The following is a 13710-nucleotide window of genomic DNA, read 5'->3' as shown; positions in this document are numbered from 1 at the left end:
CCCTCCTATTCCTATTAATATCAATTTAAATATGTTGTATAAAAAAAAAGTGATAAAATGCTGTTGATGTTAGAATCTTGCAGATGGCAGTGTCCATTTATGGTACAGTGGGTTTGTTCTTTTTTTAGCTTGGGTGTTGCCACATCATAGCTTGTTTTAATGTTTAAATTTTTCTCAACTGTAAAAATGTCTGCTATGTTGAACAAATTTAGAAGAGCATTTTCAGTGCCCAGAGATTTCCCTTAAGACATAGTTTTTGTTTGTATTCATTCACATACTGGACAGCTTAAACCCTGTGAAAAAGGCCCTGCATTTCTGGGAGGAGTTTATTCTTGCTTTTTGATATGTAGATCTGATAAACTAAAAGAACTAGACAGGAATCTGCCATAAATACTTAAAATACAAACTGTGAAATGCGTGTGTGTGAAACGGGGTTTCAGAATAGTTGCATCCACTGTCAGTGCAAGCAGTTCCATTCTTAATTTACAGCTATTTGTTTTTTTAGTTATTATTATTTTAGAAACTAAAACTCCTGGTTAGACCCAATTCCAGAGCCCTAGCAACCTAAAAAGCACTTTATTCACTTGGTTCCCGTTTTCTACCGCAGAAGATTAAGGCTGTAGTTAACTGTCTAATTCCTTAAAAGGATGCTAAATAACTTTAAAATTATGCTGAGATAAACTCTTGTGGGGTAAGCCGAATTTCCTCTCTTGTTTTGTTTTGGAGCATCTTGTCTACTAATGCTTCATGCCAGCCGGGAAAGTGGATGTATCTCAAGAAGGAAACACGCCTGTGGGGATCAATCACATGTTGTTAGGAAATGACACGGACAATGCATTGTACTTCGTAACAAATATATTATCTCTTTTCAGGAATTGACCTGGAGAATATTGTTTACTACAAAGATAGCACTCATTATTTTGTGATGACAGCAAAAAAGCAGAGCCTTCTGGACAAAGGAGTGATTATTAATGTATGTACAAATACTGGCTAAAACCCTGTTTTATTTACTTGGCACAGAATAAGTGTGAGCATCTGCATAAACATTGTTGCCTGTTATAGAGGGTGTTTATAGACTTACTGGATCACTTCATTAAAGCTGAGACCCTTTAGATCTTACTCTGACTTGTTTGGTTGTTTTTTCTTCCAGTCAGCCCAAAGTTTCTGTAGAGAACTGAAAACAATACTTCCTAAATCTGAAAGTTCTGAAACTGGCTGAGATGGGATCTTGACTCACCTTGGAAATACGTGGTGTGGTCATCACGCCAGAAAATAAAAACCTAATTTTTTTTAAAGGAGACCTTAGCACGGCTATGTACAGTTTTATCAGGCAAATGAGGAAGTGTTAAAACCTACCCCAGGCTAAACTGCAATTTCTGTGAAGTGGGTGAAACATGATAAAAGGAGGCTACAAACACAATGCCTGAACTTTCAGAGGTACTTGGGAATTTGAGGCCTTTTCTTCTTCTTTCCCCCCTTTCTGCTGGAAGATGTGAGGGGTTTTTTTTCTTTTGTTTCTAGAAAGCGTTTTGGCACCATTTAAACTTCTCTTCCTGGAAACCCAAGAGAGGTCAGTTTTTCTTGCAAAGTAAGACAGTGCCAAAACAGTGGATTACAATTTCCTGCAGGAAGCACTTGTGGGGAGCTGTCAGAAGGCTTCTTGGCATTCTGAAAGGGCCACTGAGCTCAGTGCCACGATTTCGTGCCCTTTTGGAGGACGGGGGCTCCCGGGGCCGAGCAGCTGGCCATGCCTAGCTGGGGCGGGAGAGGGGCTGTGTCTGTAGGTGGGGACAGTCCCAGGAGATCTGTGGGGAGCTTCGGAGAAGAGGAGCAGCAGCTGTGGCGCGTCAGAGCTGTTTTCCTGACCTGCTTAAGGCTGAGTGGGAAAAAGAACAGTCTGTCTAAAACAACTGGGCTAATAGCGGTTCTGTGGCATCATCCTGGTGTTAGGGGTCTCATCCACGATTAAGCTGTAAATAGAAAGTGCCTTATTAATAATCACTGGCTTTAAGCAGGATGACCTGTAAAGGCGGAGTCCTTCAACACACTGGCTGGAAAAAACCCCAGCCCAAAACAGAAAAACAAAAACCTTCTACAATCCAAGTTTGAATGTGTTGTTACTGAGATGTTAAATCAAACCTTCAGGCTGAGACCTGCATGTTAGGTCATTTCTGCTCTTGTGTGGTTGCAGATGTGGGGTGCACACATGCAAAAAAGCATTGCAGTGATGATGATAACATCTTTTGATGGGAGGGAAGTAACATTATAAAAATAACACATAGCTGAGGAACCAGGAAGCACTATAATATTCTATTGCAAATAAAGCTGCTTATTCAGTGTTGGCATAGACAGTTCCTGTTTGGGGTAGTACAGTAACCTCTGTTTGTCCATTAACTTTTTGGAGATGACGACAAATCTCACTTCGTTCTTTATACTGCGAGATGTGTGGTTGCCACTCCTTCTATGAGACTGGAATGTTCCTATCCAAAGAGGATAGCTGGAGTATCTAATTCTACATGCTTCTCTCCTTGCAGGACTATAATGATACTGAGTTGCTCCTCTGTGCAGAAAATGTGAACCAGAGTAATTTGCTGTCCTACGCCAGAGAAGCTGCTGACTTTGCAACCAATTACCAGCTGCCTTCTTTGGATTTTGCAATCAATCACTATGGGCAACCAGATGTAGCAATGTTTGATTTTACTTCCATGTATGCATCTGAAAATGCTGCACTAGTGAGAGAGAGGCACAGACATCAGCTGCTGGTGGCACTTGTTGGAGATAGTTTGCTTGAGGTACATCTTGGAATGTCTTCTAAGTAGTCTCCCCCCCCCCAATCCACCCATTCAATCTACCCTCCAGAACAAACTGTGCTCTCTTACATGTCCTGAAACAACAGTACCTTCTTTGGAATGGATTTTTTTCTCTCCATTTTTCTTTTCTCTTTTTTTATACCATAGTTTATGTCATAACTAATGCTTGGCTGGCAGTCTGTGGCTGAGATCCTGTTTTGCTTTATGCAGTTTGTATTTCTGTCTGAAAACTGCGAGCTGTGTGTCCTCAGCTTGGGTACATGGCATAATTTTCCTGACTTCCATGATAGAAAAAAACTTGGTCCAAATTTTTATGCAGTCTCTTTGCCTTAATATGTTCTCTTTTTCTGAAGTGAAAAGTGTATGTTGCAACTAATTTTTTTCCTTTTTTTAAAACTCGTGGTGACAGTCTGATATTTTTTAAAAGGTCAGTCCAAAGCAAAATGAGAAGATGAGTAGTGTATGTTGCAACTAATTTTTTTCCTTTTTTTAAAACTCGTGGTGACAGTCTGATATTTTTTAAAAGGTCAGTCCAAAGCAAAATGAGAAGATGAGTAGAAAGGCATCTTTTTTGCCCTTTTTTTCATTTGCCAGTTCTTGAGTATTGAGGTGGGGTTGTTTGGTTTGTTTGGTTTTTTTCCCCCTCAGCCTTTACCTTTTGAGGTTAAGATATTTATTTTTCAATATAAAAGTTAGAAAAAAAAATGAAAGCAGTCTTTTTCATTATTTAAGACTTGGAGGAGAAAAATGTCTGAAAACTGGAAGAGTTGGCTGTGTTGTGTTTTACCTCTTTCTGGGCTACTTTTCTAAGACAGTGTGAAACCCAAGACTTCAAATTCACATTGCAAGTTACTTTTGTAATAAAACCTTAAATACAAGGAATTAAAATGTAGATGCTTCTTACAGCCCTTCTGGCCAATGGGTACTGGCTGTGCAAGAGGCTTCTTAGCTGCTTTTGATACTGCATGGATGGTGCGGAGCTGGGCTCAGGGAAAACCCCCGTTAGAAATCCTTGCTGAACGGTGAGTGCTGCTTTTCTCTTCTCCATCATTTCCAATGTTTTAGAGAGTTGCAGTATTGGTAGAAGGCAGTGGAATTCAGAATGCCAAGAGGAGAAATATTCTTCTTCTCTGCAGTGGCATTCGGTTGAAATTATCCATTCCTTCAAGTTACTGAACAGTTTACAATAGCAGTAGACCATTGCTCTGTAAACTTCTGCATGCTAATACAGAGACCCAGCAATGTGCATGACATGGGTTTAAATCACGAATTTAAGACACTAATGACTAGAATTAAGTGTGATCCTTAAGGAAATAAACCAAAGATACCTTGTGTCAAAAGACTCATACTCCAACCATCTCAGCATGTTTTTTTTTTATTAAAAAAAAAAAATCCTGAAAAAAGTCTAGATAAGTACTTTAGCACGAACAGCTTTCATAGTTGGTGTCTGTGATTTTAACTCTGCATTTTAGCTTAGTAGCCCTGATGCCCTTTTTATTTAGACTGACAAATGTGTGGCAAAGGAGAATTGCTATAATGCTGCGTCATAAGCTTCGCTACACAATGTCTGTTTGACCAGAGCAATAAAATCTGCCACGAAGTACATCTGCAGTCCTGGTGTCGCCATGGTCTGATGGTTGAAGTTGCAGACTTTGGTCCTTATGGCAACTGCCCTGCTCCGATACAGCTGCCCAGCTCTTTTGGGGCAGATACATAATAGAAATAGTCATTGTTGCGGAAATGCGAGTAGAAGCATTACTAAGTACAGTGCTTTGAGAAGTTTTAAGATAGAAGCCTGTGGAATGACTCAAACATGGCATAGTCCCAAAAGGAAAATTGAACGGCATAATAAAAAAGGCTGTGGCGGTTATAGGAATTGCAGAATGACAGGATTTAGTGCTGTTATGTGGTAAAGAAGTTACTCCTTGGGTGGACGTTAAAGCAAAACCAGATGACTGAATGATGTAACTGCCTTTTATTTTTTTCTCCTCTTTTTCTTGCTTCCTGCCTCAGGAAAATAAGGGCCTAAGTTCTAAGAGTCTGTCTTTTTGTTGTGCTTTTTCTGTCTGGCATCCTGCTCTTGCTGAGAGGGGATAGGAAATGGGATGGATTCATTATGCATTTAGAGCATAGCACTCGTCCTGGCAGAATCAAAATAAGGTGCAGGTAGCTGCAAAAAAAAAATATATATAGTCTTTATTTTAATCAACAACTCTTGCATCTTTTTTCTCTATAAGAGAGAGCATTTATCGACTCTTGCCTCAGACTACCCCTGAAAATATTAACAAGAACTTTGACCAGTATACCATTGACCCGGGAACAAGATACCCAAACTTGAACTCAAGCCATGTTCGACCTCACCAGGTCAGTACTTGAAAAGCTTGCTTGTGAAATCACAGTTTAATTTTTTGTCCAGGAGAAATAGGGCTGCAAGTAGTCCATAAACAAAATCTTCGGGAGACTCCTTAATTTAGAACCAGCTGTTGATAAAGTTAACTTAGAAAGAAAACTCTTTTTTTCTTTCCAAGCAATTCTAACATTATGCTTGCTAATTGCTTTTACTTATAGGTGAGACAGTTATATGTGACCAATGAGTTACAACAATGTCCTCTTGAAAGAGTAATCTCCATTAGAAGATCAGTGAATCTCTCAAGACATGGTATGTTGCATCTCATGTTTGCTGTGGCTTAATATTTGGAGCTTTCTGAGCATACAAAAACTGATTGAAATGTTTGCTCTCCACTGTAACTGCAGAGTCAGATATTCGACCTAACAAGCTTCTGACCTGGTGTCAGAAACAGACAGAAGGGTACCGTAATGTTAATGTCACAGACCTGACTACCTCCTGGAAAAGTGGCCTTGCATTGTGTGCAATTATCCATCACTTCAGACCTGACCTCATGTAAGTGACATCTGCAGATCTTGTTGAGTGTAGGATGTACTAAGCACTTACCAAAGTATAGTTTAAGACCAACCAGAACAACACTGATATGCTACAGTCGTCTTCTACTGCTGGTTTTTGCAAGAAGGTGCACACCATTGCCAGGTTTGGGAGATGGGGAGGGTGGGGTTGGTTGTGCTTTGTTTTTTCTGTGTGTCCTTGCATGCCATTTAAAATAAATATATGCTTTCATAGAGCTAGGGCGGCTTTGAACCTTGTGACTTATGATCATGTTTGTGGGAATCACATGGCTATTTAAAACAAAAATTGCAGTGCTTAAAGAATGCGAGAGTTGCATTCCTGGGTCCCTGGAGACAGGTTTTTAGTGTATGTTTAAAACCACAGCCATAATGGCACTGTCATGAGTTACAGAAACACCTAGGTGAGCCTTAAATGAGCCATCCGCAGTATATTGTAGTGGTTGCTGTTACAGTCGTGTAGGGAAGTGTTGGGCCATGGAGGTGCACAGGAGATGGTGGTTTTGCAGAACTCTGTCCAGAAGAGTGCAGTGCCCTTGCACATGGGCAATGCAATAAGGGCTGGCCCTTGAAAATTAACTGCTTTAGGGATTGAACGTAAGCCAGCATTCCCCCTTTGACAGTGTTTCTGAGGTCCTAACCCTAGAAGACCCAACTTCTTGCGTATGAATATTTTGTAAGGTTCCTTGGTTAGATGCAAGAGGCTCAGTGTGTAACAGGTGTCAGGAAATGGCAGTTGCTGGCACTGGGTTACTGGGCCTGCTTGATGCAGTCAGTGGTGGGGTGACTCTTCTGTCCTCTCACGGGTCTCCAAAATGCAGCGGATGCATGCTCTTGCCTTCCTGCACAGACTTGAGAGTCATGAATGAATTATTGTCAGCCTCCCTTTACTGTGGATAAGTGAAATGATTGAGCCCTGTTATGAGGTGCTGTTATGAGGAGCCCTGTTATGCTAGATGCTAAGTTTTTGTTTTGGGGGGCTTTGGGTTTGGGTTTTTTTTGAGATGGGAAAGTCTGGAATTTTTCTGGGCTATTTGTACCTTTAAGAAAAATAGTACTGTAGTTCTGTATTCTTAGAGTTAAATATACAGCCATAATATATCAGTTCAAAAAATCACTGGTGTACTAGAATGCGTACTGATTGGGAGGAAGTGCTGTTTTGTTTTGGGTTTTTTTTTCAAGGTTCTGGAGGGAAGCTTTCAAGTTGGAAAAAATAAGAGCAATACCCAGCATGCTTGTTTATACAACTTTCCCAGAGGGAGAGCTAACCTCGTAAGAATAAGATTATTTTTTTTTTTTGCCTTGGGTTAGTTTAGAAGGGGAATTATGGATGGGTTTGTGGGTGTAAGGAGGGCAGAGAGAGTGTAGAAAGCAAAGTAATCTTTGCTGTCTGTGGAAAGCACATCCTTTAGCACTGCTCTCTCTAGAAATCTATTGATTTACATTCCTGAGCTAATAGACCTCCTGCTGTTTAATTAAAATTGTGTTCGGATCTTGTTGGCTTTTTGTATTAAATGGGACTGCTGAAGGACTTGGCCAGATGAAAGCCGGGCAGTCAAGAGAGGCGGCTGCCTGTGGGCTGTGAGCAGGGCTGGGCTGGAGGGCTGCCTGCACCCCCCTGGCACCAGAAATAGGCAGAGAGTGTGAGTGACGGGGAGAGAAAGAAATTCTTTGGGGGTTCAAAAATTCACAGTGCTTATGAGGGGAAAGAAACTACCCTGCCTGGAGCTTTGTAATTTATTCACATGTTTATTTTAATCATGAATCTTGGAAGCTGTTCAAGGGATCAGAGTCTTAGAATAGGTCCCATAAAAATGGATTAGCAAATGGATAACACAGCTCCAGATGTGTGATATTCTTTAGTGCACTGCTAAATCCAGTTATGACATGGACAGGAGATCCTCATTGAAACTGTGTGTGTAACACCTTAAAAAGAAAGGTAGTGCCGGTACATGTGTGTGTGCACATGTATAACATGTTTGTTTCAAAATGCTAGCCTAAATTTACTCCTCTGGCTTTGGTGATTTATAGAACTAATCAAAACTAAAAAGTCAGTTGCTAACAGGTGAAATCTGTAGTACCACAGCTGTATTTGGAGAGGAAAAAGGTTTCTTCGCACTTCTGAGGAGGAACTGCATTTCTTCATAAGTAAGGGAATCCTTTTTCGTGGGTCTACATCACAATCCAGTTCAGTGAAATAGGTTTTAAATTACGTTTCTGGTAGAGCCAAGATTTGTAATAATGGGATTTCTGAGACTTTTAGCATTGTGTAGGTTCTGTAGCTTTGACCCAGTGAAATGACTGTGCCCTCATTCGTGGTGCTGTTCTGTACCTGTCTGATGGGCAAGGGAGCACTGCGTGTTTCCGAGGGCAGCAGAGGGCAAACTGCCACTGATGCCACTGTGTTGTCCCTGCAGCGACTTTGATGCTCTGAATGAAGAGGACGTTGTCAAAAACAACCAGCTGGCATTCGATGTTGCTGAGCAGGAGTTTGGGATCCCCCCGGTGACCACGGGGAAGGAGGTGGGCTCGGCTGGGGAGCCTGACAAGCTCAGCATGGTCATGTACCTGTCCAAGTTTTACGAACTTTTCAGGGGCACACCTCTGCGGGCAGTAGGTAAGCTGAACCCAGGCTGCTCCTAACTTTTGCATGTTTGGGGAGCGGAAGCTCTTCATCCAGGCTGCTTACGAGCACTGCTCTTGAGTGCCAAGAGTCCTTTCCCAGCTGAGCTGTTCTGGCATGCGAGCGTGCCTGCTTCTGTTTGCAATAGTTACCTTGTGCTTAAAAAAGGAAAGGGGGAATAACTTGATTGAAGACCAAGGTTTTGTGGGCCCTTGCTGGTTTCAGAGAACAGGAGCAGCTGGAAAACTGCTGCTTGACATCATGAAGTTCATGTATCAGGTTGTTACAGTGACTCTCTGGTAAGCATGACTGCATATGGCAGCATGTCCGTTCTTCCTTTTTTTTAAAAAAAATCACCCTACATTGTATGTATTTACTTTTATTTGCTTGGTTTTCTTATGTATAATTGCTACCAGCGCTCAGCTGGAAAGTTCTGGCTTAGTCAACGTATTTAAAAAAGAAACCTGAAGAAATATCCTAAGCACTTGTTTTTTGAACAGATGCTGGCGACAAGCAAAATGGAGAAAATAATGAACTTTGTTCAGCAAAGTCATCAAATTTCATCTTTAATAATTATATCAGTCTACCAAGAAAACGAGTACCAAAGGTAAGTTGTAAAGGAAGACTTGCCCTATAAATGTTTCTCTTTAAAAAAGATGAAAATAAACTGTCAGGCTCAGAAATAAGGGTTTTATATATATCCTACTATTAAAAGACCTGTAAGGAGATTTTTGAGCATATTAAGTAAAATAAGATTTCACAGTAAACAAACCTAATACACACATGCTCACTCAATCACTATGATGTTTGTAAGGCTAAAACTGAAGCATTGTCAGTATCAAATTGCTGAAGCATTAATAATAGTCCCACTTAAGGATTTTCTGTAAATGCAAAATTTTGAATCACAGTGAGAATTTGGGTGTGCTTGGGGAGAATTCATATCCATTGTCCATGTCGATCTTCTTCAGTGTAGGTAAAACTGAGAGGAGGAGGGTGATGTTTTATTTGGTGTGTTCATAAATTGCCATTTTTAACTTCAAATATTTGATATCTTGGCTCAGTTATGTGTGTTGTCTTTTATGTTTTATTTTTGGAAATTTTTCAGAAGCTGTTTCTAGGAGGTTTTGTGCAATGCTAGATGCTAAGTTTTTGTTTTGGGGGGCTTTGGGTTTGGGTTTTTTTTGAGATGGGAAAGTCTGGAATTTTTCTGGGCTATTTGTACCTTTAAGAAAAATAGTACTGTAGTTCTGTATTCTTAGAGTTAAATATACAGCCATAATATATCAGTTCAAAAAATCACTGGTGTACTAGAATGCGTACTGATTGGGAGGAAGTGCTGTTTTGTTTTGGGTTTTTTTTTCAAGGTTCTGGAGGGAAGCTTTCAAACCCTTATAGAAGTATAAAGCCTGCAACGGTGACAAACAGTGGACAGGTTGACTAGCATGATTCTGAGATAATGGTCTCTTAGTCATACCCGTACACTTTTCTCCCTTGGTCACTTATTAATGAAAATTTACTGCCATGCCCTGTGTGTGTCCCTGTATAAAACACATCCATGCCCATATGTGTTCTGATTAAAGACGCCAGGACCTGGAAGGGTTATGAAGACCTGAGTTAATACTGTCTGGCATAGGACTGTGTGTAGTGAGAGTAATGTCTACGTGTTTCTGAATGGATTATAACTTCAAAGGTTTTGTATGATTTAATTTAAAAGTTACTCTAATGAAATTACTCAGCAATAAACTGTTTCACCTTCTGCCTATTCATTAACTTGGTCCTCTTCTGAAAGGAGACGTTGAGGAGGGACTTTGCGTTCATAGCCAAGCCTACCTTTATTTTCACTTCAGTTTAAATGGGGAGTGTCTGCACAACTTGGCTCAGAGGCAGCAGTGTGTTAAGTCCAACTGTGGCAGATTAACCAGCACAAGTTAGACAGCAGCGTGTACTCCTCCACCAAAATGAATTTAACTTCTGCATTTTCTGAAACACAGCTTAATGCAAAACTGTTCCAGGCTTTGAGTTTCCTTGGTTAGCCTTGGATCCTTAGGTTATAGTTTCTATATCAACTATGGTGATTCTCAAGTTCTTTCTTTATGGGTCTTTTTTTCCTCTTCTTTCTTTTTTTATAAACAGACCTGCCTAATGCTTAACTGTATTGCTTCATTTACACTTATGCAGAGACTCTAAGTTTTGCCTGTGAAAGTACAGATTCCCTACTGCTTTTGGAATTCAGTACCCTTATTAGAAAAGTACATGTGTACATGTATGTACTCAATTTCTCAGTATTTTAATATCTTGCTTTTTAAATATGTTACTGTCTTACCTTCTCAGTTTTGGTAGAAATGTGATTTTTTTTTTTTTTTTTTTTTTTTTACCTGAAGAATTACTCCAAAATTTCCAGATATTTCCTAGACTGAATTACAGATTGAATATTTTCCATCCACAAACACATTTTCAAAACCTGTGGACAGTCAGTTGCTCGGTAACCTCATACATCCTTGTTAGGAGATAACTTTTCCCTGCCACCCACTTACACACAAAAACAAGTGACATGTTTCCCAACTATCCAAGCAGTGGGAAACCAGATTGGCAAAATAAACATTGCTTTTACTTGTGGGGGACTTCTTTAGAAGAAAAACCTTTTTTCAAGACCACAATGTTGTTGTTTTTCCATGAGTTATTTGGAGAAGTAAATAGACTTTTAGTAGCGGGGAGAGCTTTCCATTACTAAGCCGTACAGCCCTCTGACTAACCTCCCGTCATGAAATAAGCCTTCTGTCATAACAGGAGGTGTAGTTCTTGGCACTACATGAAAGCATGAGGTGATTTGCTTGACAGGCCCCTTTGGTTTAGCACTACAGGGGCTCGTTTGAAATGAGAAGTGGAAGCGATATTTTCCAAATCAGCTTGGGGAGCGGGACTGTCAAGGCCTTATTTTGTATGAGGCTTTGCAGCCCTGTCGTGGACAGGGTGTGAAACTAAGCAAGAAACAGAGTACTCGGGTTAGGACAGAGACTTGCGAGTGCCATAACTGTGTGAAACTGGATGGGAAATGAAGCTCCCTGGAAAGCAACTGCTTGGGTTAGGAGTTTGGCTTCAGTTTTACAGTTCTTTCCTTTGCAAGAAGTGGTGCTGAGCATTACTCAGCTAGGACTGGAGGAGAGCATGCGCATGTCGCAGAGTCAAAAACCAGCTGGGGTAACAGGCTGTCGCTTATGAAACTTCCCCTACCATCTAGTTTGTCCTTTCATTTGTCTGGAGGAAGGATCCTTACCAGGGCGCAGGTTATGAGAGATGGGGAAGCAGGTCCTGGAGCTGGTGTGGCGGTAGCTGTCCTGGCATCACGTTCAGGGCTGGGTAATATTTTCCATTCTCCTATGAGAGTCTGCCAGGCTGGAGAGGAACTGAGATTTCCTGTGCTCTGGACGAATAAATGAATGGAAGTGTTTACACAATAAAGGGCACAGTCCTTTTTCTTGGAGTTTTGCTGGGCAATTAAGTTGCTTTGTCTTTCACTTCTTTGTAAAGATGTTAATGAAAGTCCTTTATGTAAGGTTTTTGAAAGACAACATCTTGTTTACTCCATTCATTTAGGCAAATTCTGCTTTTATGTGGTACAGATTATTATGCAGAATACATTGTGCTGTTATGTTGTTCACTCTTCCTTGGTACACTAATGGCTATAGGTGGTGTAAAGCTAGGTTACTGAGAGCTGGTGCTTGAGACACAATGTACCAAAGCATACAAAGTAATCAAAATATTATCGTCTGATTCTTTTGGTGTTTGCCCCGAAGTTGTTTGGGATTACTTCTATTCACTGCATAATGATTTATTACAAACAGTATACAAAGGAAACCTATCTTCTTTGATCTTTCTCTCTTTATTCTTCTTTATTTTTTTTAAGTTCGCTGAGCAATCACGAAGTTTACAGTGTGGCAGATGCAAAGAAGTGGAATGTAGTTTGTTGTTCATAAAATGTAACCTAACACGACATTTATCAGACAAAAAAAAAAAATCTCCATTGTACTAAATCTTCAAGACTGATTTGAATAAGACCTGATAGAAATTTTTAAGCATTGACTATTTCGCAAGTTCACACGGACTGAGTGTGAAGTATTATTTATTATTTGTGTAATCTCTAGTTCAGTAAAATAATTAAATATGTGCATAGCTCGAGCACAAAATAGGTGATTTGGTTGCTTAAGCACTGTAACATAAAGCCGTAGGCAGGAAGATGAACCTTACAAGGGAGACAGACCTTTAAGGCAGACAGTAATTGCTCCAAAAAAGGAGATACGTCTGCACTATGAACACATGACCTGCATGCAGATATCTAGGTTAAAAAAAGATGTGATAGCCATGGTGGAAGAGTGAGGGGTTTCTGGATTTTTTACTTACCTGGAAACTAGTCTAGATTAAAACTAGTCTAGATTAAAATTCGCAAATAATTGATGCTGTAATGCCTTTTTCTTCAAGGATGTGCTAGTGCTTTATGAATTATAAACTCTTCAGTACTGAAAGAGGAAAAGGTAAACACCAACATTGTAGGGCCTGTGTTCGACCAAGTGTACAAGCATGTATTTTCACCCACCAGAGTCCCATGAGAGCTCCCAGTCAGGCGTTACAGGGCAGCTTCTCCGTACATGATAACTGCCACAAGGACTACCAGGCCCCTCACGTGAGGAGCGAGCCTGCTGAGCTGGGGAGGATAACGGGGCTCGTCAGTGCTGTGGGGACCCCCGCACGCTGGCACTGTTCTCCTGCGTTTGCCTTGTCTAACACAGGCTAGACCACACTTGCCTGTTTATGAAAGTTAATATTCTGGGAGGAACTGCTTGGGTAAATCTGATAACTGCTGCAGTAATCCATAGAACTTGTTTTTGCTTTACCATTTCAGGTTGAAGGGAAAACAGAAGAAAATGAGACTAATAAAAGACGTCGAAAAGGTCTATTTGGTGTCTTCGAGGAGGTTGGTGTTCAGTGGTGTCCACGTGTATCCAGCTCCTTGATAATCACCAGAGCTGAGGAGGCAGCAGGAGTCTGGGGGCCAGGGCTTGGCTTCTTGTGCTTGACGGGAACAAAAAGCTTCTCCCCTTAAAACCTTGAATTTAGTGTGGTGCACACTAAAGAAGAGCTAAATTTAAATAAGTCATTTAGTAGGGATGTGAGCATTACCTAAATGGCACTACTTTTCTTTCTCACCCAAGAGCATTTAGGGTATTGGGGTGGGTTTTTTCCTTTTCCCAACTCATTTATTTAAACAGATTTTTGTTTGAAGAGTTTGCATTGCAGCTTGGTTCCTAGCCGTTCTCCAATTAGTTACCTTTGTGACTCTGCTTTATCAGCAGCAGCATCAAT

The 13710-nt window shown here is 40.6% G+C and overlaps 1 protein-coding gene across 6 annotated transcripts in view; it reads left to right on the top strand.

Moving 5' to 3' along the window:
* Nucleotides 1-13710, top strand: part of MICAL2 (microtubule associated monooxygenase, calponin and LIM domain containing 2) — a 136416-nt gene that overhangs the window by 49085 nt on the left and 73621 nt on the right. For all 6 annotated transcript variants that reach the window (XM_075425076.1, XM_075425075.1, XM_075425080.1 and 3 more), the window contains exons 7-15: nucleotides 873-973; nucleotides 2535-2792; nucleotides 3717-3832; nucleotides 5048-5174; nucleotides 5379-5469; nucleotides 5565-5712; nucleotides 8147-8346; nucleotides 8853-8959; nucleotides 13250-13321. In XM_075425076.1, the coding sequence (XP_075281191.1) occupies nucleotides 873-973; nucleotides 2535-2792; nucleotides 3717-3832; nucleotides 5048-5174; nucleotides 5379-5469; nucleotides 5565-5712; nucleotides 8147-8346; nucleotides 8853-8959; nucleotides 13250-13321 (1220 nt within the window). The remainder of the gene's footprint in view (nucleotides 1-872; nucleotides 974-2534; nucleotides 2793-3716; nucleotides 3833-5047; nucleotides 5175-5378; nucleotides 5470-5564; nucleotides 5713-8146; nucleotides 8347-8852; nucleotides 8960-13249; nucleotides 13322-13710) is intronic.

Source organism: Opisthocomus hoazin, chromosome 7 (genome assembly GCF_030867145.1).
Source record: "Opisthocomus hoazin isolate bOpiHoa1 chromosome 7, bOpiHoa1.hap1, whole genome shotgun sequence".
NCBI lineage: Eukaryota > Metazoa > Chordata > Aves > Opisthocomiformes > Opisthocomidae > Opisthocomus > Opisthocomus hoazin.
Note: the sequence above shows the minus strand (reverse complement) of the source record. Positions and strands in the feature narration are given on the sequence as shown.